The sequence below is a fragment of the Artemia sp. Qi Xiang Cuo genome, chromosome 10 (assembly GCF_049724085.1).
Source record: "Artemia sp. Qi Xiang Cuo chromosome 10, ASM4972408v1, whole genome shotgun sequence".
Taxonomy (NCBI): Eukaryota; Metazoa; Arthropoda; class Branchiopoda; order Anostraca; family Artemiidae; genus Artemia; species Artemia sp. Qi Xiang Cuo.
Window position 1 is genome coordinate 36,097,380 of NC_142803.1, and position 24,358 is coordinate 36,121,737.

The 24,358-nt window shown below is 34.2% G+C and overlaps 1 protein-coding gene across 3 annotated transcripts in view; it reads left to right on the forward strand.

Annotated features, from left to right (window-relative positions):
• The first annotated feature begins 1,684 nt into the window (after positions 1-1,684).
• LOC148947710 (BMP-binding endothelial regulator protein-like) overlaps positions 1,685-24,358 on the forward strand; it is an 89,614-nt gene continuing 66,940 nt past the window's right edge. The window contains exons 1-3 of one of the 3 annotated variants that reach the window (XM_089095384.1): positions 1,703-1,787; positions 2,444-2,610; positions 18,521-18,651. In XM_089095384.1, the coding sequence (XP_088951510.1) occupies positions 18,582-18,651 (70 nt within the window). In that variant the 5' untranslated portion in view covers positions 1,703-1,787; positions 2,444-2,610; positions 18,521-18,581. Of the gene's footprint in view, positions 1,788-2,163; positions 2,221-2,443; positions 2,611-18,520; positions 18,652-24,358 lie in introns of all 3 variants that reach the window. The other 2 variants (XM_089095386.1, XM_089095383.1) reach the window with 2 other exon arrangements.

Below are 24,358 nucleotides of genomic sequence, written 5' to 3' on the forward strand. Positions count from 1 at the left end.
ATGATACTTTTTAGACTGAGAGATGCCGTAGACAAAGTTTTAAGAGAAAAGCAGTGCGGTTTTAGAAAAGGTAGAGGATGTGTTGACCAAATTTTCACTCTTAGGTTAATAATTGAGAAGTGCCTAAGTTTTCAAACACCTTTGGTCCTCAGTTTTATAGATTATGAGCAAGCGTTCGATTCTGTTTATAGAGGAGCTTTAGTAAAGGTTTTATCCTTGTATGGTATACCAGATAAATACATTAAAGTGATTAGTGCTATGTACGAGAATAACACTGCTGCGGTTAAGGTAGGAAATGAGGTTAGCAACTGGTTTGTATTAAATCAGGAGTTAAGCAGGGCTGTGTTCTATCCCCCTTTATATGGATTATTTTGATTGACTTTGTTTTAAGGAGCACAGGAAAGGCAATGTGAGACCACGGAATCAAATGGGGAGGAAAAAGTCTACTGGACTTGAATTTTGCTGATGATTTATGCATCCTACATGAAAGTGTGAGCAAAATGAATGAAGTTTTAGAGGTTTTGCGAGTTCAGGGTGCTAGTATTGGTTTGAAAATTAATGTTATGAAGACTAAGTCACTAAGGCTAGGAATAAGTGAAGATGAAAAGGTGACGTTGGGTAATGAAAAGATTGATCAGGTGGGCAGCTTCACTTACCTTGGTAGTATTATTAGTAAAGATGGTGGGAGCAGTGAAGATATTAAAAATAGAATAGCCAAGGCTCGGGGTGTTTTTTCACTGTTAAAAAAAAGTCTGGAAGAATAGGGAGATAAGTCTGCAAACCAAGATTAGAATCTTAGAAGCTACAGTGATGACAGTGGTCAAATATGGCTCTGAAGCATGGACGCTCCGAAAAGCGGATGAAGATTTGCTAGATGTTTTCCAGAGAAATTGCTTAAGGATTGTTCTGGGTACCCGGCTGACTGACCGTATTTCAAACAATAGGCTATACGAAAAATGTGGTTCAATACCGCTTTCTAGGTCTATAATGAAAGAAAGGTTGAGGTGGTTAGGACATGTTGTGCGGATGAAGGATGACAGATTGCCGAAGATTGTTCTTTCCGGCCAACCATCTAGGGCAAAACAGAAAGCAAGTCATCCTCGTCTGGGGTGGAAGGATGTCATAAAGGAAGATTTAATGGAAATGAGAACTTTGAGTTAGGGTGTATAAAGGGCGGCTTTGAATAGATTGGGATGGAGGAGGAGCGTGTGTAGCTGTGTTGGCCTCAGGCGGCTTGATGCTGAGGTGAGTTGTTAGTAGTAGTAGTAGTAGTAAAGTGATAAGCTATTCGAAATTATATAAGAAGTATTTTAGAATTTTTTTAACGTAATTTTTAAAATTTTATGCCGTTTCCTTTTGGAGAGGGTAACCACTAAATAAGAACTGTATGTTGTTATCTTGAACAGTAGTTGAGTTAAGTGAAAGAGACTTTCTAGAATGTTTCAGAGTATGTACTATCCCCCAGGAATGTATTTTGAATATCTACCTATCACCCGTTCTTTCCGAAAGGCATTGACCTTTGATGAACTTGTACAAACTTGTGTTGTCAAAAAATAAAATTTCAGAAATAAATTCGACACACCTACAAGGCCTAATAAAGGCGTTTTTATCCTTATTTCAAAATTACGCTGATTGCTAACTAGTATTAGATGGCTATTAAGTTTATTTATCTTACTCAGATAGAAAAAAACGAAATTTGCATTTTTAAAGTGGGAGTAATGAAATAGATTATTCACTGTAAACTATATCTGTCACATGCCAAGAATTTTCCTTCGTAGCCATTCTAAGTGAGTAGGTTGCAAAATTCTGCTTTTGGCTATCTTGGAAAGGGGTTAAGTTAGGAAAATGAAACTTTTAGGGATGGGTCTACAGGCTAAAGTATGTCCCAGGAAGGTATTCTGAAGTACCTACATCGACTCTTTCTCTCTCTAGGGGATCTTGACGTTTGATGACCCTCAAAAATATCTGTATCATAAAAATGAAAAATGAAACCTTACAAAATAGCTCTTCTGCTTAAATCAAGTAGCCTACAACACAACTGTTTTCATTTCCAAAACTTTGTACAATCTCAATTTATAATTTTTCAAAGATATGCAAATAAATTTCCTAGATTTTGAAAAAAAAACAACATTGATATGGTTTGAAATTCTACTCTAATTACAGGAATTGTATCCTAGGAACTAAAGCCAGAGAAAAGGAAACTGATAACTGAAAATTAAGGTAAAATGTTGTTTTGTCAAAATTTCAATAGGTATAGATCTGTCATATAGCCTAGGCACATTTCAGGACCCTCTAGAGGGAGAAGGAGTGGAGGTAGGTACTTCAAAATACCTTCCTGGGCATACTTTAGCCTGTAGATACATCGCTGAAAGTTTCATCTTCCTAACTTAACCCCTTTCCAAGATAGCCAAAAGTAGCCATAGTAGAATTTTAATAATTCTAGATCAACTGCCTTTTACTATTATGGATAGTGGCTGCATTGGGTGAACAAAGCTTTCAGGAAATGAATCAAAAGCGAGGCTGTGTTCCAGAAAGAACTTTGAAGTGTCTATATTCACCCCTCTGCTCTACAAAGGGTGAAAACCTTTGATGAATAAGGCAGCTTTTGGGGTAAATTCCTTCTTTGTTTACATAATTTAGCTATCTAGGAAGGAAGTGAATGTGTTAGACATCTTTATTTTTAGCTAGGCTATGCTCTTTCTAAATATAATAATCACTTCCCAGAGAAACTGCATTTTCAGCTCTTAATGAGATCCTAAAATTTAACTTGTTATCCTGTCTATAGATTTTAGACTATAATGTAGGCAGTTAAAAAAGTAGTTAAAAACTCATAATTCAATTAGCTAGGCTAGTTAAATCCATCACAGTACTGTAGGGCAGGGTGACTTGAAGTCTTGGGATGACAACACCAAAAGTTAAAAAAAAAATTAAACAAGAAAAATGGGTTTTATATTCTATAAAGTAGTGAATACAAAACACTTAATTCAACAAAAATACTCCGAATATTTTGGCCCCACATCCAGGAGCCTTTCTCAATGGAAAAAAAAATTTCTTACATCAACAAAAAAAACATACTAAACAAACAAAAGAAAAAATATAAATGAATAGGAAAAGAAAACTCACATATTAAATAAACAATTCCATTCACTGGCATATAAACAAAATCAAATGCTTATATTGATTGGAACACACCTTCTCACAGAATATAAATGGAAATCTATCAAAAAATGAAAATATATTTATACTTAAACTAAAACAAAAAAGGTCAGCTAACCCCCAGCCCATAACCCCTAAATAGATCTCACAGGTTCATCACCCAATGTTTGAACTATAAATTGAACAGATTCATTTGCTTGCAAGCTTAGCTGCAGTTCGTTTACCTTTCCCAGCATTTAACCCAGTCTGACCTTTGTCCGCAAGGTCATCATTTGTATCCAAACTATTATCAAAAATAGTACTGGTTGAAAATTTTACCTGCTTTTTAATTAAACTTATAAATCGAATTGATCCTAAAATCCCCTTCATCTCTATTGATACTAATACCCCCATATATTATCTTTTTTATTTCTATAATTTCCCTGAAGCTTTGTAAAAGTCCTACAGATGTATCTACTATTTTGTTTGATCAAATAAAATACTGTGATGAGGAAAATTATAAAGATGTTCTGCAACAGCTGATTCAAACATTTCTGGTGTTTTGTTTTAGAGCGCAATCTATGGCATTCTCGTGTTACTGTAGCCTATTTTCTAAAATTTATTGTGTTCTTCCCACATAAAATTTACCACAAGAGCATGGAATTTTGTATACTCCCTTTTGCATATTTCTCGGGACCTTGTCTTTCCCTTTATTTAACAACGAGCTTATATTTTGTCCTGATTTAAATGCTGTATTTATATTATGTTTTTTTCATTCTCTTCTTAATTTTTTTGATAATATTCGGATAAAAGGCAAAGTTATGTAATTTGTTTCTTGATTTGACCCACCTTCTTCTAATATTTTTGGTTCCATCAACTTTTTTTTCCTTTTTTCAATTATTTGAGAAATCATATTTTCCGGATAGCCATTACCTATTAGAAAATCCTTAATAAAAATTAGTTCATTGCTTATGTAATCTGGTGATGCTAATTTTAATACCCTATCAACTAAAGAAATAACCACACCCCTTTTTACCTGGATCAGATGATTTGATGTGAAAGACAAGTAACGGTGGTTATTAGTCAGTTTACAGTAAATTGAAATCACTTGTTCGTTATTATTTCTATGGATCAAAATATCTAGAAACGGTAACTTATTTTCTGTTTCATTTTCAATTGTTAAAATTAACTCTCCTCCCGGATTATTTAAATGTTCCAAAAAATCTTCAATTTGTGATTCCTTGTAATTCCAAATAACTAGAATATCCTCCATATATCTGCCCCAAAATTTAGGTTTTAAAAAATATGATTCTATACCTAAACTGTCTGCATACTCTACATAAATATTTGCTAAAAATGAACTTAAAGGCTCTCCCACTGCCAATCCCCGTATTTGACGGTAAAAATTGTCTCTATACGTGAAGTGATTAGTATACCTGCTAGTTATTCTGACTAAATTTAATATAGTTTCCAGTTCAATTCCCGAAGATAATTCTTCTATCTCATTTTTACATTCCTCAAGTTTTTTGGATAAAATACTAAACGATTTATCGAAAGGAATATACATATACATGGATTTTATATCAAAACTGAACAATCTAGATACTTCTGATATTTCTACACTTATAAGTTTATCTTTTAAAAATTCCGAGTTTTGTATATACGAATTTTGGAGATATAATAATGGTTTAAGTGTCATTGCTGCCCATTTCTCGATTTTTACCGTTAGTGAATTGGTTGTTGAAACAATAGGTCTTAAAGGGATACCTGTTTTATGTAATTTTGGCAAACCATATATTCTAGGGCTAACTGATCCCCTTGGAAAGAACTTGTGATACATCAGTTAGCCCTAGAATATATGGTTTGCCAAAATTACATAAAATAGGTATCCCTTTAAGACCTATTGTTTCAACAACCAATTCTCCAACGGTCAAAATCGAGAAATGGGCAGCAATGACACTTAAACCATTATTATATCTCCAAAATTCGTGTATAAAAAACTCGGAATTTTTAAAAGATAAACTTATAAGTGTAGAAATATCAGAAGAATCTAAATTGTTCAGTTTTGATATAAAATCCATGTATAAGTATATTCCTTTTGATAAATCGTTTGGTATTTTATCCAAAAAACTTGAGGAACGTAAAAATGAGATAGAAGAATTATCTTCGGGAATTGAACTGGAAACTATTAAATTTAGTCAGAATAACTAGCAAGTATACTAATTACTTCACGTTTAGAGATAATTTTTACCATCAAATTAGGGGATTGGCAATGGGAGGGCCTTTAAGTCCGTTGTTAGCAAATATTTATGTAGAGTAGGTAGAAAATTTAACTATAGAAACATATTTTTTAAAACCTAAATTTTGGGGCAGATATATGGATGATATTTTAGTTATTTGGAATTACAGGGAATCACAAATTGAAGATTTTTCGGAACTTTTAAATAATCTGGGAGGAGAATTAATTTTTACAATTGAAAAGAAAACAGAGAATAAGTTACCGTTTCTAGATATTTTGATCCATAGAAATAATAACGAACTAGCGTTTTCAATTTACCATAAACTGACTAATAACAACCGTTACTTGTCTTTCACATCAAATCATCCGATCCAGGTAAAAAGGGGTGGGGTTATTTCTTTAGTTGATAGGGTATTAAAATTAGCATCACCAGAATACATAAGCAATGAACTAATTTTTATTAAGGATATTCTAGTAGGTAATGGCTATCCGGAAAATATGATTTCTCAAATAATTGAAAAAAGGAAACAAAAGTTGACGGAGCCAGAAATATTAGAAGAAGATGGGTCAAATCAAGAAACAAATTACATAACTTTGCCTTTCTTCCCAATATTATCACAAAAATTAAGAAGAGAATGAAAAAAAACGTAATATAAATACAGCATTTAAATCAGAACATAATATAAGCTCGTTGTTAAATAAAGGGAAAGACAAGGTACCGAGAAATTTGCAAAAGGGAGTATACAAAATTCCATGCTCTTGTGGTAAATTTTATGTGGGAAGAAAACAACAGATTTTAGAAAATAGGCTACAGCAACACAAGAATGCTATAGATTGCGCTCTAAAACAAAACAAAACACCAGAAACGTTTGAGTCAGCTGTTGCAGAACATCTTTATAATTTTCCTCATCACATTATTTTATTTGATCAAACAAAAATAGTAGATACGCCTGTAGGACTTTTACAAAGCTTCAGGGAAATTATAGAAATAAAAAAGATAATATAAAAAGATAGGTATTAGTATCAATAGAGGTAAAGGGGATTTTAGGATCAATTCGATTTATAATAGTTACATTAAAAAGCAGGTAAAATTTTCAACCAGTACTATGTTTTATAATCGCTCGGATACGAATGATGAACTTGCGGACAAAGATCAGACTGGGTTAAATGCTAGGAAAGGTAAACGAACTGCAGCTAAGCTTGCAAGCAAACGAATCTGTTCAATTTATAATTCAAACATTGGGTGATGAACCTGTGAGATCTATTTAGGGGTTATGGGCTGGGGGTTAGCTGACCTTTTTTGTTTTAGTTTAAGTATAAATATATTTTCATTTTTTGATAGATTTCCATGTATATTCTGTGAAAGGCATGTTCCAATCAATATATGCATTCGATTTTTTTTATACGCCAGTGAATGGAATTGTTTATTTACTATGTGAGTTTTCTTTTCCCATTTATTTATATTTTTTCTTTTGTTTTGTTTAGTATGTTTTTTATGTTGATGAAAGAAATTTTTTTTTTCGTTGAGAAAGGCTCCCGGATGTGGGGCCGAAATATTCGGAGCATTTAGGTTTAATTAGGTGTTTTGTATTCACTGCTTTATAGAAATTAAAACCCATTTTTCTTGTTTAATTTTTAGTAAATGGAAAAACAGTGTGGTCTAAGAAATAAAAAAAAAAAATGTAAACTTGCCTAACACTGCCTTCTAGAGAGTCTCAGAGTAGCTTAAATTAAAGGTCAGGTTGTGTGTTATTATAAACTATAAAATTATTTAGTTTTAGTTTTGACAAGATTAGGAAGTAAGAAAAAAAAACAAGAAATTTTGTTTTGAGCACTGAATTTTGCATGTTGATTTAAGTGGCACTTAGCCTAAAGCCCAGATTATTATTTCTACAGGTCAAAATATATTTTTTTCATTTATTTATTAATTATGGGACATACAATTACCATGTCTTTCACTTTATCCAATAAGATGTTAATTACTTGAAGTAAATCCTACCACTTTTTCATTTTGTAGAGGGTGACTTGAAACCACTATAAATTACATACTTATATCTGACTTGCTGTGTGCTGAATAGCTATAAGTGCTCTCAGACATTAGAACTGACCAGAAATAAAGGATTGTGGGTGGTATCCTAAGTCAGAACTTTAAAAAACCCTTGAACCCACAAGTTCAATAAATGCCAAGGTACTTATGCTGTTCCAAAGATACAGAAAGTATATATTACAGAAACAGAACCTGTATAAAATCAAAAATATCTTCTACTGTGTCTGCAAATACTTTTCATATAACACTAATGTAAATGAGCAAACTTACTAGTGCTATCTACAAGGATTTGAGACATTTTCCTACGTCTATGAAATCACAAAAATAGACTCTTTTAAAACAGCAATCAATAACGAATTTTATGACACTACGATTCCCCCCCCAAAGTTAAAACATTGTTCTTCAGTTTTATGTAAGTACAGTTGCTTTAAAAACATTTATATTTATTTTTATGAACCTTCCAGGAAATTTAAAGTGTCATGTTTCAAAGAGGTAAATTTGCAGTTGACAACATAATTTACCTAAAATGAAAGTGAATACAGCACTTAATGCCTTTTTTTGTGCTCTTTTTAATTCATTAATTGCTGGTGGAAAAACTTAAATTTTGAGCTCTTAAAGGACTCAAAACAGCCCAAATTAACCAAAGGTTAAAAATATGTTTCTTAAAAAACTGGCTAGTGAGAAAAGGATCATCATTTGTAGCTGATTCAGGAATGGTAATTGTTATTTCATTAGTCTTAATATGTCAAACATTTTTTTTTAAGAGCCACTTTTCAAAATAGCAATTGCCATTCATGGATCAGCTACAAATAACAATTATTCTGATTAGAAGGTTTTTTAGAAACCTGTTTTTAAACTGCTTTTTTGAAGAAACTAACTTTCAGCTCGGGGTGGGGGGCTGAGGTCTGGGAGAGACTGTTGCATTCCCTGTTCCATAGCAAATTACACCCCAGGTGTTGGCCCACCTTTACAATGTGTTTGTGATCCCATATGTACTGTCTTTAGTGCTATTTTGGAGGCTATTTATGGAAAAGGATAGAAAAAAAAATGATTTGTAGTTTTTTTCCAAATGTGCAAGGTTTTTGTTGGGAATTCTAATTTAGGCTTGTGATCAAACAATTACCTGAAGATCTGTGACAGCTAATCTGAGTCTCACCACATCAGAATGACCAGTAGCTTTTTGTAATTCACTTGATCTGAACCAAAGTTTTGTTAATGTAATTGTTTGAATTGTTGTGTGTATCCAGGGCTATTTTTAAAAACTTAAAAAACTTAGCTACCAGCTAAGAGCTATGAATATTAAGAGGCCCTGTTTTAGTTTTGATGTGACCTTTTATATTCCACTCTGAAACTGTAGTTTCTTGGCTCTGATGTTGATGTTTTCTCTGCCCTAGATTATGTCTCTATCTGGTATTGTTATTTATATCAGATGTAAATGTTTGGTTTTAAAGAACTAAGGCTGGTATAGAGTATTTTGCTTTTTTTGTGCCCCATTGATGGCTCAAAATGTAATTTCCCCTAGAAGCAATTATTGATTTATGAACAAGCATAAAAAAGCATCAAGTGAGGTATTCATTTTCATCCTAGTTAAATTATATTGTCAACTACAAATTTATCTCCAAAGGCATTTATTCATTCCAAATGCATAAAACCTAATTCAATAAACATTTGAATATACAGAATTTATTCTCAAATCTCAAACATTTTCCTGATGTATGCATTTAAGGGTGAATATTCTGTGCTATAAAATTTGTAGTAACATAACAGTAGAAGTTACCTTTTGGGACCCCTTAAAGGACTCAAAAGGAAATTTCCCCCAGAACCAATCATTATATTTGAAAGAGCATAAAAAAGATAGGACTATAAAGTGGTGTTTTCACTTTCTTCCTTGCTAAATTATGTGAAAGAGGAAATATTTACAAGCTTTTGCTTTAAAAGTGATACTTTTAGAAATAGTTTTGAAGTGCAAATGATTCCCAAAGAAAATGTTTTGGGGCTCTGGACTAGAGTATATGTTTGCCCAAATTATATATGCTCATTTTATTTCCAATAGTGGAATTTTTCAAATTGTTTTGCAACAGCTTCGAAGCAAAGTGGTATGGAGGAAAAATGTAAAATAAATAATATGTGGAAGCCAAGTTGCTTTCTATTCATGCAGTGCTGCCTATGAGAAAAACGCAATATATATTTGGACTTTGTTCTACGAGGCTAATGGATTGGCAAGGATTTCCCAGAACTTGAAGTTTAATCTAAGGCAACCTCTTTTTATCTCCTCATGGTTAAGACTGGTATACCTCGCCCCCTTCTTTCAGGAACCTTCAAGTCTTATAAATAAGAAATATACAAGGACAAGGCAGAGACAAGAGCTTGAAAACACATCTTTGGATCCCAATGTGGCAGATAATTTCTGGAAATGTCATTTATTTTGAAAACCAGCTTTCTGAATTACCTAGAAGTCATTATTCTGGAGGTAGAAGTTGAAAATTCCTTGTTTAGGATGTAAATGCATTCCTAGAAGTTTCATCAAAATAGGACTGCAGTTTATTCATAAGAAACATACTTGATGTTCAATATTTGTGCTAAAAATTTCATTTGTAACCTTTAAGTATATTCTTATAAGGCATATTTTATGAAATACATGTTAATGGAATTTCTCTAAGTGTATTTTTGGGTATTGGTTAGTCCAAAATGCACAGTGAAAAAGTTAATAGTGTCTACCCCATTTACTTTCAGTCTAAAAATTAATTTAACAAGAAATTTACACAAAATAAGTTTTCCAAAAAAAATTAAAGAGCTATGTTAAGCCACAGATGAGCAAAAATAAAGTGAAATAATTTTTTGAGTATAAAACTACTATAAATCACCATCAATGAATAAAGGAAACCCAAAACAATCAGACATTAGAATAAATTAACCAGATCATAAAGATCTGGCCTTCTAAAGACCAGATCATAATTTTCACTTCATTGAAGTCAATCTTTACTTTGTTTTACTAAAAAATCAAAAAAAAATCACCATTATATCTAAGATCAATAAAAGAAAAACAAATAAATGTGGATTGACAGTTTTGTATGCCAATATTCATTTCCAAAAGTCTTGATAATTTTGGATTTATTAATGTTATAAAAAGAGAAAGTGTTTAAAATGTATTCTGTTTATAGTAAAGTGGAATTATTTCCTGGCCTTTAGAAGGCAGAGGGTCCATTAGCCCTGCTCGTCTTTTTAGTAGTCTCTGCTCTTTTTTTGAATTTGTTACTTATTGTAATTTCTGCTTGTTTTGGGTTTCATTTATTTATTGATGACAATTTAATAGTAGTTTTATGCTTGAAAAACTATTTGATTCCATTTCTGACCATCCTTGACTTAATGTAGCTCTTTACTTTTCTTTGAACAACTTCTTTTGTGAAAAAAGCTTTTTTAAAATTAATTCCTGTTCTTTCTTTATTGACATAGTCGTTTTCATTGGTTTAGAAAAGAAAATTTTGAACCCTTTTATTTTTTCCCTTTAAGAACCCAGATTTTGGCTTACTATTTATCTGTTGTAAATTTTCTGACAATTTTTAGCATTAGTTATACTATAATGCTTTGGTTGGGTGGGTACATGGAAAAAATATTCAGAATAAATTAGTTGAAAATCTGCATTATCTTTAGAGTTCTATATGGGGGACAGAATTCTAACCCCCATCATGTTACAACCTTGAGTATAGGTAGATCTTAATCAACTATTCCCCTCCATATGTGGTGAAAGTTTCCACTCAATTGTGAGAACCTTTAGAGATAAGATATTTAGATAAGATATTTATTTAAAAAAAAACGCTATCACAAGCCCACAAAGGGCCAAATTCGGACTTTAGAGTCGACAATATAAATGGTTACACTAACAATGCAAAGAACAACAACAAAATAAATGAAAACCATAATGAACAATCATTTAAGAGTCAATAATTAAAACTGTAAAAAGTCAATTAAAAAGATAAAAAGATAAAAACTGGTCAAACTAAACTTGAAGCGAGACAGAAATGCATTAAAAACTGGTCAAACTAAACTTAGAGCAAGAAATAAATGCATTTAAATTAAAAAGGATACTAAGAAAATGTCAATATTTCAACTACAGTAAATCAATAAAAGAGTTAAAAGCAATAAAAACCGGTAAAAAAGGGGGGGGAAGCAAATAAGTGCAAGAACCGGGACAGTACCATCAGCTAATAAACAAAAAAGAGGGGGGGGGAGAAACTATTGAGAAATTTTATTTATTTTTTCTGTAATGAAGGGGATAAAAGTTCTTTCGTATCAGGAAGTAACGCAGCGAAAGGGGGATAAAGCAGGGATGGGCTCAGAAACAGCTCGAGGCGGCCGTAATCTGGATGGGGAGTGACGTTTGGGGAAAATACTTGCCGTCCGTGGGCTTGTTATGGTATTTTTTGCAAAACGGAGGCACAAAGAAACCCTGCTTTGCTCCAGGGTTTTCAGACTAGCTTTTCTTAGAAGCAGAGAGTATGGCACCTTGCCTTTTTTGAAAATTATTTGCAAGGCCCTTTTTTGAATTGATTCGATTTTTTCCAATTCTTTGTGAGATATACCAGGGTGCCAAACTGGACAAGTATATTCTAGATGCGGGCGGACAAAAGACGTGTAAATTTGTAAGGAGTGGGAAGGGGAGGACGCTGAATTTATTTAGGAGCTTAAGGAGGGCGATAGACACATTAGCTCTATGGACGATGTCTTTAACGTGGATATCCCACTTTAAATTTGAAGAAATTGTGACGCCAAGTAGTTTAAATGAGGACACAGAAATTTCAGGAGAGATAGGATTAAGAAAATAGGGCAAGGATTTGAGGAAACAAATGGGCATTATCATGGACTTAGAGGCGTTTACTGTCATGTCTAAGTCTAAGGCCTCGTCTCCAATTTCATTGAGGATACTCATAGGGTCACTTATTAAATTATACCTTTCTTGAGATATTGCAGATAAATTCTTTTGACAACCTAAGATGCAAATAGTACATTTTGATTGAGTTCAATTTCCCACTCAACATGCCCTGATAATCTTAACTTAATATCACCCTTAACTGTTCCTGAGATATTGCAGATATGTTCTTTGGACAAAATTGGATGCACATAGTTTCTTTTGTTTTAGCTTAACATCCCCAAAAACATATCCTGAAGCTGCAACATATTACTTTGAGTTTTTCTTGGAATGTTGCACAGACACCCTTTTGGCAATCTGGATACCCATAGTTTATTTTGATTTAGTTTCATACCCCCCTAAACTTTCCCTTAAAGGTTTCAACTAAATACCCTATTCCATTTGTGATATATTGCATTTATGTCATTTTGACAACCTGGATGCACTTAAACTCCTTTGATTTAATTCAATAGCAGTAGCAGTAATAGGCTAGTAATGGTAGTAGTAGTAGCAGCATCATTTGTAAGTAGTCACAATCACATCTAGCTGCAGTTGCAGTTTTAAGTAGTTGGAGTTGCAAATAGTCACAGTTAGTCTACTATGTCTAGTATTTGCAGTAAGTCGCAAGTAGTTGCAGTGACATTTGTAAGTTTCTGCAGATGCAAGTAGTTATTGCAGTCAAAACTACACATAGTTACGATCACACTTCTGAGCTGTTGCAATCAAAGCAATTGAAGTTGCAAATTTTTGTAGTCATAAGTAGTCACAAACACAAGCAGTCATTATCATAAATAGTCACAGTGGCAGTAATAGTAGTAATAGCATAAGTAGTAGCTGTAGCTGTAGTAACCCTGAAAGACTCAATTTAATACACTCAGCCATTCCTCATATATTGTTGATATGGCCTTTTGACAACCTGCAAGAAGATAGTGTGTTTTTATTTTGTTAACATACACCCCAACATCCCCTGAAAGTTCAATTTTGATGCCCTTAGCTATTACAGATATATTGTAGATATGTCCTTTCAATATCATTATTTAATTAAACCTGCCCTGGAAGTTTCAACTTCATACCTTTATCTGTTTCAAAGATATCACAAATACTGTGTATGACAAACATGGATTGACGTAGTGTCTTTTGATTTAGTTCAACATTCCCAATAATGTTGGAGCTCTGAGAGCTTCAACATAACGCCCCTAGCTCTTTCTGGGATATGGCAAATATACCCTTTTCACAATCAGTACGCATACAGTACCTTTTGATTTAGTTTCATATCCCCTCAATTTTCTCTAAAAAAATACAGCTTACTATCTTATTCTGTTCCTAAGGCATTGTATCTATGGCGTTTTGACCATCTGGATGCACTCAAAACCTTTAAATTTCGTTCAGTAGTAGTAGCAGCCGTAGTAATTGTAGTAGCCCTGAAAATTTCAACTTAATATTCAGAGTAGTTCTTGAAATATTGCTGAATTCATGCTATTGACAACCAGCATGCAAATAGTGCCTTTTGATTCATCTTCTTAGCAACATAAATTTTCTCTGAAAGTCTCAACTTTATACTCTATTCCTTTCCAGAGATGTCCTGCCTATGCCAAATTGACAACCTGGATAAACTTAAACTATTTGATTCAGTTCAATAGTAGTAGTAGTAGTAGTAGTACTAGTAGAAATAGCAGCAAAAGTGCAACAGGTGTAGCATTAGTAGTTCTGAAAGGTTTAGATCAATACCCTAAGGTTTTTCTGGGATATTGATGATATTTCCCCCTTAAAATGCCTGCAAATGTCAACTTAATTCTGTAAGCTGTTCCTTATATATTGCTGATAAGCCCTTTTGACAACCTCCATGCACATGGTGTGCTGTGAATAAGTCCAACACTGCCATCACCATTCTCCTGAGAATTTTACCTTAATAACCTTAGCAATAGTAATAGTGGTAGTAGCAGTAGTAGTAGTAGGAGCATTGGGAGTAGTAGTGGTGATAGCAGTAATAGTATTCGCATAGTGCCTTTTTGGCTAGTCCAACGTCTCCTCAACATGCCCTGATAGCCATTCCTGAGATATTGCTGGCATGTCCTTTTGATAACCTGCATTGAATAGCATGTTTTGATTTTGTCCAACACCCCCCTCAGCAATTCCTGAAAGTTTCACCTTAAAATCATTAGCCTTGGCAATAGTAGTACAAGTAGAGGTAGCAGTAGTAGTAGCCACTACTAGTAGCAGTGATAGGATCTACATAGTGCCTTTTTATTATTTTAACATCCCCCTCAATATGCTATGAAACTTTCAACTTAATACTCTAGCTGTTGCTCAGCTTCAGATACTGCTGATATGACAGCCTGCATAAATATAACATGTGTCAATTTGATTAAATATTCCCCTCTGCATTTTCTGAAAATTTCTCCTTAATACCCTTAGCCTTACTACTGCTAGTAGAAGTAGTAATGGAAGTAGTAGCAGCACCATATCTAAATGACTCCTAGGTCATTAGATGTTCTATCTATTATATTTATCTACAAAGATAAACCAAAAGCTAAAACAGACTATATCATGCATAACTAAGGACAGCTATGTTAAATGTTCTTTCGGCAGCAGCAACTGCAACAGTTGCTGTCAGAGCAAATTGGCAAAGGCAACTGCCTTGCTTAAGCTGGTGTTGCCAGCAATTTTCTTCACCTAAGACTTTTTTGAAGCAAGTAGCACCATGGAAAAACTGAAGCAGAACTTCAAGCTCTACTGGAAAAGCAGTAGAATCAGGAGGTCTTTCTTGGTTTGGAAAAAAAATGTTGTTGCTAGCTCAGTATCTGCATCTGAAACTTTTTTTTTTTAAGGAGGCTGAAGTTAGGATCAAAATGGCAGAAAATTGACAAGGCAAGCTCTGGGATTATCTCCCATCATTGTAGTTAACCTTTCAAGCAGGAGTCAAAGTCGCCAATGATGATGTCTGACGAAATCTGCCTCTGGATTGACTTTGAACTGTTGAACTGTCAATGAAATTGTTCATTTCACCCCCTGATATTCTTTTGAAAAGTTTCTTCATAGCTTTAAGTATCTCGATTTGGACAATGATGTTGATCTCCTCTTCTTCAAATTTTTTTGTTGCTATCCTGATCTTGTATGTGTTTTTTTCATAAAGATGAGGCAACCAATAAATTTGAAGTTTAGAATCCTTTTCAGAAGCCTTTGACTTTGCATCAGGGTTCTTTATCTGTTTGGTTTCGTAAATGGCTGAAACTATTGCTTCAAACTGAGTAACTACTGCTTGTATAGTTTCAGCCCTTGCAGTTTACCGAGTTCGTGCTGAGTTTCAGAGGTTAAAGTGGTTTTCAATAAAAGAGAGTTTTCCTTTAAGTGTGGCAAAATGGTTTGTAGATGAAGAGAAGAACACATATATTTTGTCCAGGATGTTGAAAAGCTCAACTATCCAAAGAAAGTTTTTTTCATCATCTTCTGTTTTGTTGTGTTTCACCTTAGAACTTTTTTTTCAAAGTGTCTTCTGTTTTCCTGAATTTTTCACCTTAATGAGACCTGAATTTTTCATTTCCTGAAATTTTCACCTTAATATTCTTAGCCTTAGTATTAGTTGCAAAAAAAGCAGCAGTAGTAGTGGTAGCAGTATTAGCGTTAGCGTGCACACATTGCCTTTTGGTCAATTGATCTTCCCTCTAAGCATTCTCTGAAAGTTCCAACTTAATACCCTAAGCCATTCATGAGATGTGCCTTTTGGCAACCTTCATTCACATAATGTATTTCGACTTAGTTCAACTTTCCCCTCAACATTATCTTAAATTTTCACCTTCATACCCTTAGCCATAGTAGTAGTAATGTTGTATTAGTAGTAGTAATGTTGTATTAGTAGTAGTAGTATCAGTAGTATTAGTAGCAGTAGTAGTATCCACATATTACCTTTTGGTTAGTTGAACATCCCCTTCATGATGTCTTGGAAGTTGCAGTTTGATATGGTAAGTCGTTCTTGAGATATTGCTGATACGTCCTTTTGGCAATCTGTATGCACGTAGTATGTTCAGCTTTCCCCTCACATTTTCCCAAATTTTCACCTCAATATTCTCAGCTTTAGTAGTATTTGCTAAAGAAAGAGTAGTTGTAGTAGTAGTAGTAGAAGTAGTAGTAATAGTAGTATCAGAAGCGTGTAAATATTGCCCTTTTGGTCAATTGAACATCCCCCTCATCATTCCCTGAAAGTTCCAACTAATACCCCCTAATAACTAAATACCTAAATACCCCCTGAGTCATTCATGAGTTACGCCCCTTTGACAACCTGTATGCACACAACGTGTTTTGATTTAGTTCAACACACCTCAACATTCTGTGAGAGCTTCGCCTGAATGCCCTTTGTCTTTTTGAACCCTAAAGGTCGAACTTGCCCTCCCAATAGCAAATACTATATATAAACAATGAGCGAATTGCATAACTTGTAGCCCTTGCCAAGAAGGCTATGGGGGGGTTGACATCCCCAGTGACAATATTACTGGATCTTTCAACATCGTTGAACAAAATGGCTGTCTCAAAATTTTGTTTGGATTTGTTTGGGGATTAATGGGCGTGGGGGGGAGGGGCTTGTTGCCCTCCAATCACTTTTGACTCTTAAAAAGGACACTAGAACTTTAAATTTCCAATCTAAGGAGCTCCATCTGAAGTTTCTACAATAATTGCTTCTGTATGAAGTGTCTTGATAAAAAAAATTGCCCACATCGCTCTTTACTTAGGCAGAGCTATTGCAACGCCTATGATCAGGATGGACACATTCTTTGGAATTTAAGGACAACAATATAACTAGTTGAAAAGGGGGTGTTTACCCCTATTGCAAAATATAAATGTATAGCGAATAAAAAAGTCATAAATTAGAAAATGATCCACATCTTTGATTGGACAAGTTATGGTATTTTCTGGTATTTCTGTCTTGTGTAGGAATTTTTAAAAAGAAAGACATGTTCTACAAAACTTAAAAACTTGAATTGAAGTTTGAGCCGTAAAGCTGAACATCTTTCTTTTATAATTTATAATATCCCATTTTATGACGACAGCCCAAAAATATAAATTTTTAGTGGTGTTGAATGAGACTGACTCTGTGTAATTGTTAGTTTTTTGAACCAGTTCTAAAAGTCTATTTGTTAATAATCTGTTAAATTTGCACTGCATTGTCCAAAGGATAAAGATAATTCTGTAGTTCTTTCACGTCACTTCTTGGCCGCCAGGCTGCAATAGGCTAGTTTTTCACATGGTACCTGGGGCAGAATTTTGAACTGCAATTTTATTTTTAGTCTGCTACCGTGTGATGGACTTCATTTTTCAATGTCTGAAATGTCAATGAATATATACGTTTTTATATGTTGGAAAGTTATTTGATGATGAAATTTATTAGGGGTATTTTTGAGGGAAAATATATATAATCAAAGGAGGTATTCAAAGGCTAAGGCTCTAATAATTCGCTTTTGCTTGTTTGCTTATGGGTGTCTTTGATAAGCTATGAAAATAGAAGCTGAAACATAGTTAATTATCCTAGGCCTGGGCTCTGCGGTTAATTTCTAACAATAACAAGTGTGACAAGGGGTCTCTAGAAAGGGCTAAAGTCCAAATATCCTGAGCTCAGCCCCCCCCCCCAAAAAAATGCTTATGGTAAAAATTACATTTTCGTTTAAAATACACATCTTTGGGGGGGGGGGGGGGGGTAGTATCTCAAAGATGTCCTGATTTGCAAGATAAGGTAGGTATGGGCCTAAGAAAGGATCATGTGAATCACCCTACCCCTCCTTCCGGAAAAGCATTCTGATTTAATCATTTTTTCCCCTTGCTGAGTGGAGCTACATTTGCATATATATGTTAACTACGGGGGGTGTGCTATTTTTTAAGGTTCAATTAAAACTTTTTTATGAATCCATGTTTTATTACAGTCCCCAGACATAGATGGTTAGCATGCTTGGTATTCCACGCCATTGGGAATAATCTCTATATGATGGTCTGAGGGCCCATTAGGATGATTTATGAAGATGCACTTTCAAGTATACAATAATCAGGATACAAAGTTTTAAAAATGCACCTTTTGTGAAGCATCTAACTGCACTTTCTTTCTGTCTTGAATTCGGTGGCCTTGTGTAATATAACCTTGGAATTAACTCAGATTCAAATTTAAGCATTTATGATTGCAAGTTATTTTGATGTACCATTTTGTTTACAGATGCAACATGATATTCAAGCTGATAGAAGGGCATTAAATGTTTATGCAAAAATTCTGAGCTATGAGATTGAAATGGGCTTTTTATCTCCTTTTCACAGCTATTATTGACTGTTCTGCAAGATTGCAAATTGGTGAGTCAGTTAATTAATTTAGTCTCTTTTTTCACTCTGATATGAAAGTGCAGTAACTTCTAGGTTATCGGAAACAAAAAAGTTCTTTCCAAAATGGTCGTTAAAATATACCAGCTATCTATTAAAAAATATTGTTTCAAGAGCTGTAAAAAAATAGTTTTTTTTTAAAGTGGCATTATTTACATGGTGTATTTGTGAAAAATAATGTCAGAATATGTAGTTGTTTACAACCAAATTTACTTGATTTTGAGTACTTTTAGGCTGAGGGTGCTATGTCAACCTTCCGAAACTGCTAGTTTATTCTAGCTTTACTTATATGTTCTTTTTTTTAACCTTAGTAAAGCCCTATTAAAGTATCCTTTGGGTACTTGAACTTCCTAAAGGTTTTTACTGCTATAGGCCAAGGGTATTAGCTTAGCTTTATTGAACTTGCTATTTTTGTCACTATTGTTCAACATATATACTAATCCAATGCCGTATCTGTTTTGTGAAGTTAAATCAGATTTCATTGACGCATACTATAATCATTAATTTTTCTAGGTAACCTGTGCTATAGCTTTTTTGTTCATTTAGTTATTATTTTAGAAATCATTTTCAAATAAAAAGAAAACTCAAAGAAAAAAAGCAATATTAAATCTTAAAACGAGCAGAAATCAAGATGAATCATCAAGTCAAACTTGGGACGAGTAAAAATCAGCGCAAATAAGAGTTGGGCCACCAGTGTTTTAAAACCCCTTAAGATTAGTGTCTTTTCGCAGATATAGCGAATCTAAGTTTCAAACTCACCGAAAAATAAAGTTTTTGGTCTGTTTTGAGGGAAAAAAACTTAAAATGACCAGAAGGGATTATGAAAAAATGAATATAACCTAAAACGGATAGAAATTAAATTAATAATTAAATCAAAGGAAAAACGAAGAGGAAATACCAGAAATGAGAGTAGGGCAGCCGCCCTTTCCAGCCTCACTAAAAGCTAGTAACATTTACGCTTTGTTGAAAACCAAATATATTTTGGACAGTTTTATTTTTTATTCTAACATTAACAAAAGCAAATGTTACTCAAACATAGTGAAATTCTTTTGTTGGCGCATTATTATATCTGAATAAATCCTAAGGCAATAGATCAATCCTAGGTCTAAAAAGCAGTAAATTTTCTCCATTATTCTCTTCTTTTCAAATATGTCCCTTTCAAATTTATGAAAAATTAATAACACATCATTTAATGATTCACCCATTCAAAATAATGCTCCAGCTTTGTCGTTTTGAGATCAACAAACATGGAAGGACGTTAAATATCATCATCAACAGACTCCCTAAGAGTTTGCCAATTAATCTGCAAGTTTTATTTAGGTGTCAATTTTAAAAAAATGGAATTAATAGGAACAATAGTGACAAACGGGGTCCTTTTAATATAGTAAAAAATTAAATTGAAAGTCGCAAATGCAATCGCTCTTTTAGTCTTTCTGGTAAACATGGATTAGTAGCCTTTTCCTTTTTGTTTTATCAAATAAAAACATACTGTTCTAAGTTTTATCGCTTTCAGTTAAGTGTAAATAGCACTCTCATCTTAAGCCGCAGCCACACTCAGCTGTTTAACAGCTACTGCTAACCAGCCGCTGATAAATATTGCCACCAGTCAGCGGATCTAGCGGTTCATTGATAGTTTGTCAATCACATTGATAGTAAATATCCGCCAGTTGAGCTGCTATTCACGATCTGAAAACATTGTGTGTGTCTGTGTAACTCCTTTTATTTAAGTGTGGAGTTGTGACGTTTTGAGACGTGTGTTAAATGTCGGAGGTAGAGAATTGTGTGAACAGATGTTAAAATGAAGAAAAGCTGATAGTGGATTGGATCGTTCTGGATATTAAGGAGAAACAATCTGGGATCATCAGCAAGACTTTAAGGAATTAGAATTGGAAGAACCATCGTCTTATGGAAACAGTTTAAGAATGTTAGTTCCCACATTACAGGACCGAAATTTGCTATTACATTTTACTTTAAACATTAATGCACTTTATTAATTTTGTTCATATTCCTTATAATATTTAAATCTTTTTCAGTGTAAAACAATTAAAGTTATATAGCTTGTAGACAACCAAATAGTTAAAATTACACATTTTAATGAAATATTCATGTCATTATGTTTACGCTAGTGTAGTAACAGATCAACTACACATTTCTGCAAAGGGCCTAAGTGCAGTCTCAAAAGTAAGCTTGCCAAAGCTAATGTCATTTTAAGACTTACTTACTCTTAAATAGGCCGGGCGTGTCCCAACATGGCTTGGGATACAATGTTCAAACTTCCAATATCGTCTTGGTAGGGTACAGCTAGTGTTTGGTCAGAGCTGCTTTGATAGTATGATGACATCTGAAATCGTAGATTAGACCGGGTCGAACAAGATCCTTGATCAAAAAGATCCTTAAAGCAATCAAAAAGAGTACCGGCTATTATTCATGGCCTCCCGAAGAGGCTCCTCCCCCCAAAAGAGAACGAATATCCCTAAGAGTTGGCAGGACCAATCTCATATTCCTTCTAAAGCTTTTCCTCTCAACTTTTCCAAAACTTTCCGCCATCAGAGACTGAATTTATAAATCACGTTTCATTTTGTATTTATTTTCGCTTTTCTACTTTCCTCATACTTTTCACTCGCGCAAAATAAATCATCACCAAATGTAAATTGGACTCCAGTGTCCGCCATTTTCGATTTCATTTCTTTATTGTAGTCCCGTTTTATAGTTATTTTCTCTCTCTTAGTTTTCTTTTCTTCTGTCGTGGTATTAAGTAAATCGTTGCTAGATGGGAAATGAATTCTTAAATTGCAATTTCACTTTGCATCTTTTTTCTCTCTTATAGTTCTCGTTATTTTTTACAGAAGAACTAAATATATCTTTCTCAAATGGTAATTGAATTGCCAAATTTGTTTTTTCGTTTGGACCTGTAATTTCTTGAATTTTTGCGCGGGAATGCGCGTACGATAATTTTTTTTTAATTATCCTCTGGCACACTGAATACCTGATATTTGTTATATTCCTTTTGACCTCTGTTATTGTCCAAAAAGTTTCCCGGAAAGTCAATTTCACGTGTTTTCTTTCTATATAAACTGGCCTAGCCACTTCCGTATCTCCCACCGTTATAGAAGCCGCTTCTAGATATAGAAGTTCCCCGGTATCTCCTATGAGAACATGAACTGCAAGAGTAGCAGAGTAGGTACTAGGCCTGTCTTTATGGTTTTTCTCTATGGACCGTGCGTACTTCCTTTGCAATTTCAATTCTAACCCAAGTTGACGAGTATGGGTGCTTATCTCCCTAATAACATAATCGTATCCATGTGTTTTATCTCCGTTCTATTAATTAGGTCAGTTCCCACATAAGTCTGGTCACTGCAATGATCGATTGCCATTTTAACTAGTTTTCCATCCAATCTTCCATATATCTTATGCGACTCTGCAAACGCATAATTTTTTTTTTTCGTTATTATGGGCAATAGCCCAGGCTGTCGTTTTATGGGTTTTTTGATCATCTTTATCGGGCTAATTTCTTGCAAAATGCCCTATAGTGTCGCAATTATACTACTACTATAAACAACTCATTGCAGCACCAAGCCACTTGAGGTCACGCACGCTCCTCGTAAATCCCAATCTATTCAAAGCCCCCCTCTTTACACCCTCCCAGGAAGTTCCCATTTATCTTAAATCTATTTCTATGACATCCTCCCACCCCAGCCCCGGACGACCTGCTTTCCGTTTAGCCCATGGGCATTTAGCCCATTCCGTTTTTCCCTTTCCGAAAAGGACGATTTTCGGCAATCTGTCATCCTTCATCCGCAGAACTTTCTCAAGCCATATCAACCTTTCTCTCGTCATAGCCCTAGAAAGCGGGATCGAACTGCACTTTTCGTACAGCCTACTCTTTGAAAAACGGTCAGTCAGCCAGGTACCCAGAACAATCCGTAGGCAATTTCTCTGGAAAGCATCTAGCAAAAAGTTCATTCATTTTGCTCACTTTTTCATCTAGGATTCTTAAATCATCAGCACAGTCTAAGTACAGGAAATGTTTTCCTCCCATTGGATTCCGTGTTCTCCCATTGCCTTTCCTGTGTTCCTTAAGACAAATTCCATCAAAATGATCGATAAAAAGGGAGATAGAACACAGCCCTGCTTAACTTCTGATTTAATAGGAAACCATCTGCTAACCTCATCTCCCACCTTAACCGCAGCAGTGTGCTGACATGTACTTTTTTGTTCCGTGTAATAGTTCTTCTATCTATTATACTCTCCATGACGAGATTTTTCTGTGTTCGCTACTTCGTTTCTTATTTATTTCCACCTATCCGCAAACTCTACCTATTTCACTTGTTTTCGGGTTCTTTTTTTCTAAGTATTCTTCCAATAAATTCTATGTTGGTGTTTTCTAGAATTTGTTCCGTTACTTTTTTTCTACAACCTCTTTTTTTCTCTTTTTTTCTACAACCGTTACTTTTAACTACAATCTATTATGGTAATATTCAGCTAATTCTAGACATTTTCTTGTAAATCTGTCAGTCCGTATTCAAATTCTCTCCATGTTTCTGAATTTCATTTTGTTTTGTTTCGGAACTTTTGGTGGAAGTGCTCTGGAGATAATTTAAATCACCTAAAAATTGTTTGTTTTAATTTTCGAAAGTTTTTTTCATAGTGCCTTGGCAAAGCCGAATAGAGAGTTTGGGCCTTGTGATTTAACTTAGACTGTATCATTGTCACCCTGTGTTCCTCCGATCACCCGTTCAATTCTGTACTTTTTCAAAATTAGAGATATACAAGTTTGCATCTTCTTCTTTCATGGGTTGGAGATTTGTGGCACACATTAGATCTATTGTAGACAATTGTTGTTGTTTTGGGAATTTCTCCCTGCAATTATTTCAATTAATAACCTCCTTTCTTCTCTATCTGCCTCTTACTTTTGCTCCTTGACTATTCTGTCATTCTCCTCTTTTTTACCTAGCTTTTCGGTCTTTGTCTCTTTTTTCTTATCTTTATTCTGTTTTCTATCCCTGGCTGATCTATCAGTCTCCTCTTTTTGTTCTCTATTTTTCTCGTTCTTCCTTCATGAAAATTAATATCTGCTATGTCATATCCCTGTTTTTCGATCCTCTTGATACGTGACTCGAGGCTTAGCCTATATATTTCACCCAGACCTTTACCCGATAACCCCATTTTCTGTTCTTTCCCTTCATTGGAATCGACAATTAATTCATCCGAACCGTATTCCTTGAACTATATATTCTAAGCATTATCTTCAGGGGAAATCGATGGTTGTTCTTCATACGATTGTTCTAGGGGATGGGACTCAGAAAAAGATTATTCATGTCTCGATTAGATTTTTACCCCAATTCCCTCTAAACCAATCGATGCTATGAACCTTTGCATCATGCGCCATAAGTAGTTTCAATTTATGTCAAGGGGCAATTCGTGTTTCAATAGAGATGCTCATTTGTTTTCATCGTTGGAGGTTAAAAGGCTAGCTTAGTCCATCCTTCTGGACGTCTGGCGTCATCTAATGTGCCAGAATTCCGATTCTTCGCTTCTCTTAAATATAGATTTTGTTAGAACGTGAAGAATCTTGTTTATCATGCTGCAAACCTCTGATTAAGGTTTACCCAAATCTATATGATTGTTATCCCTTTTGAGGTTCTATCATGTTAGTGGATTGAAAGATTTGAATTCAATC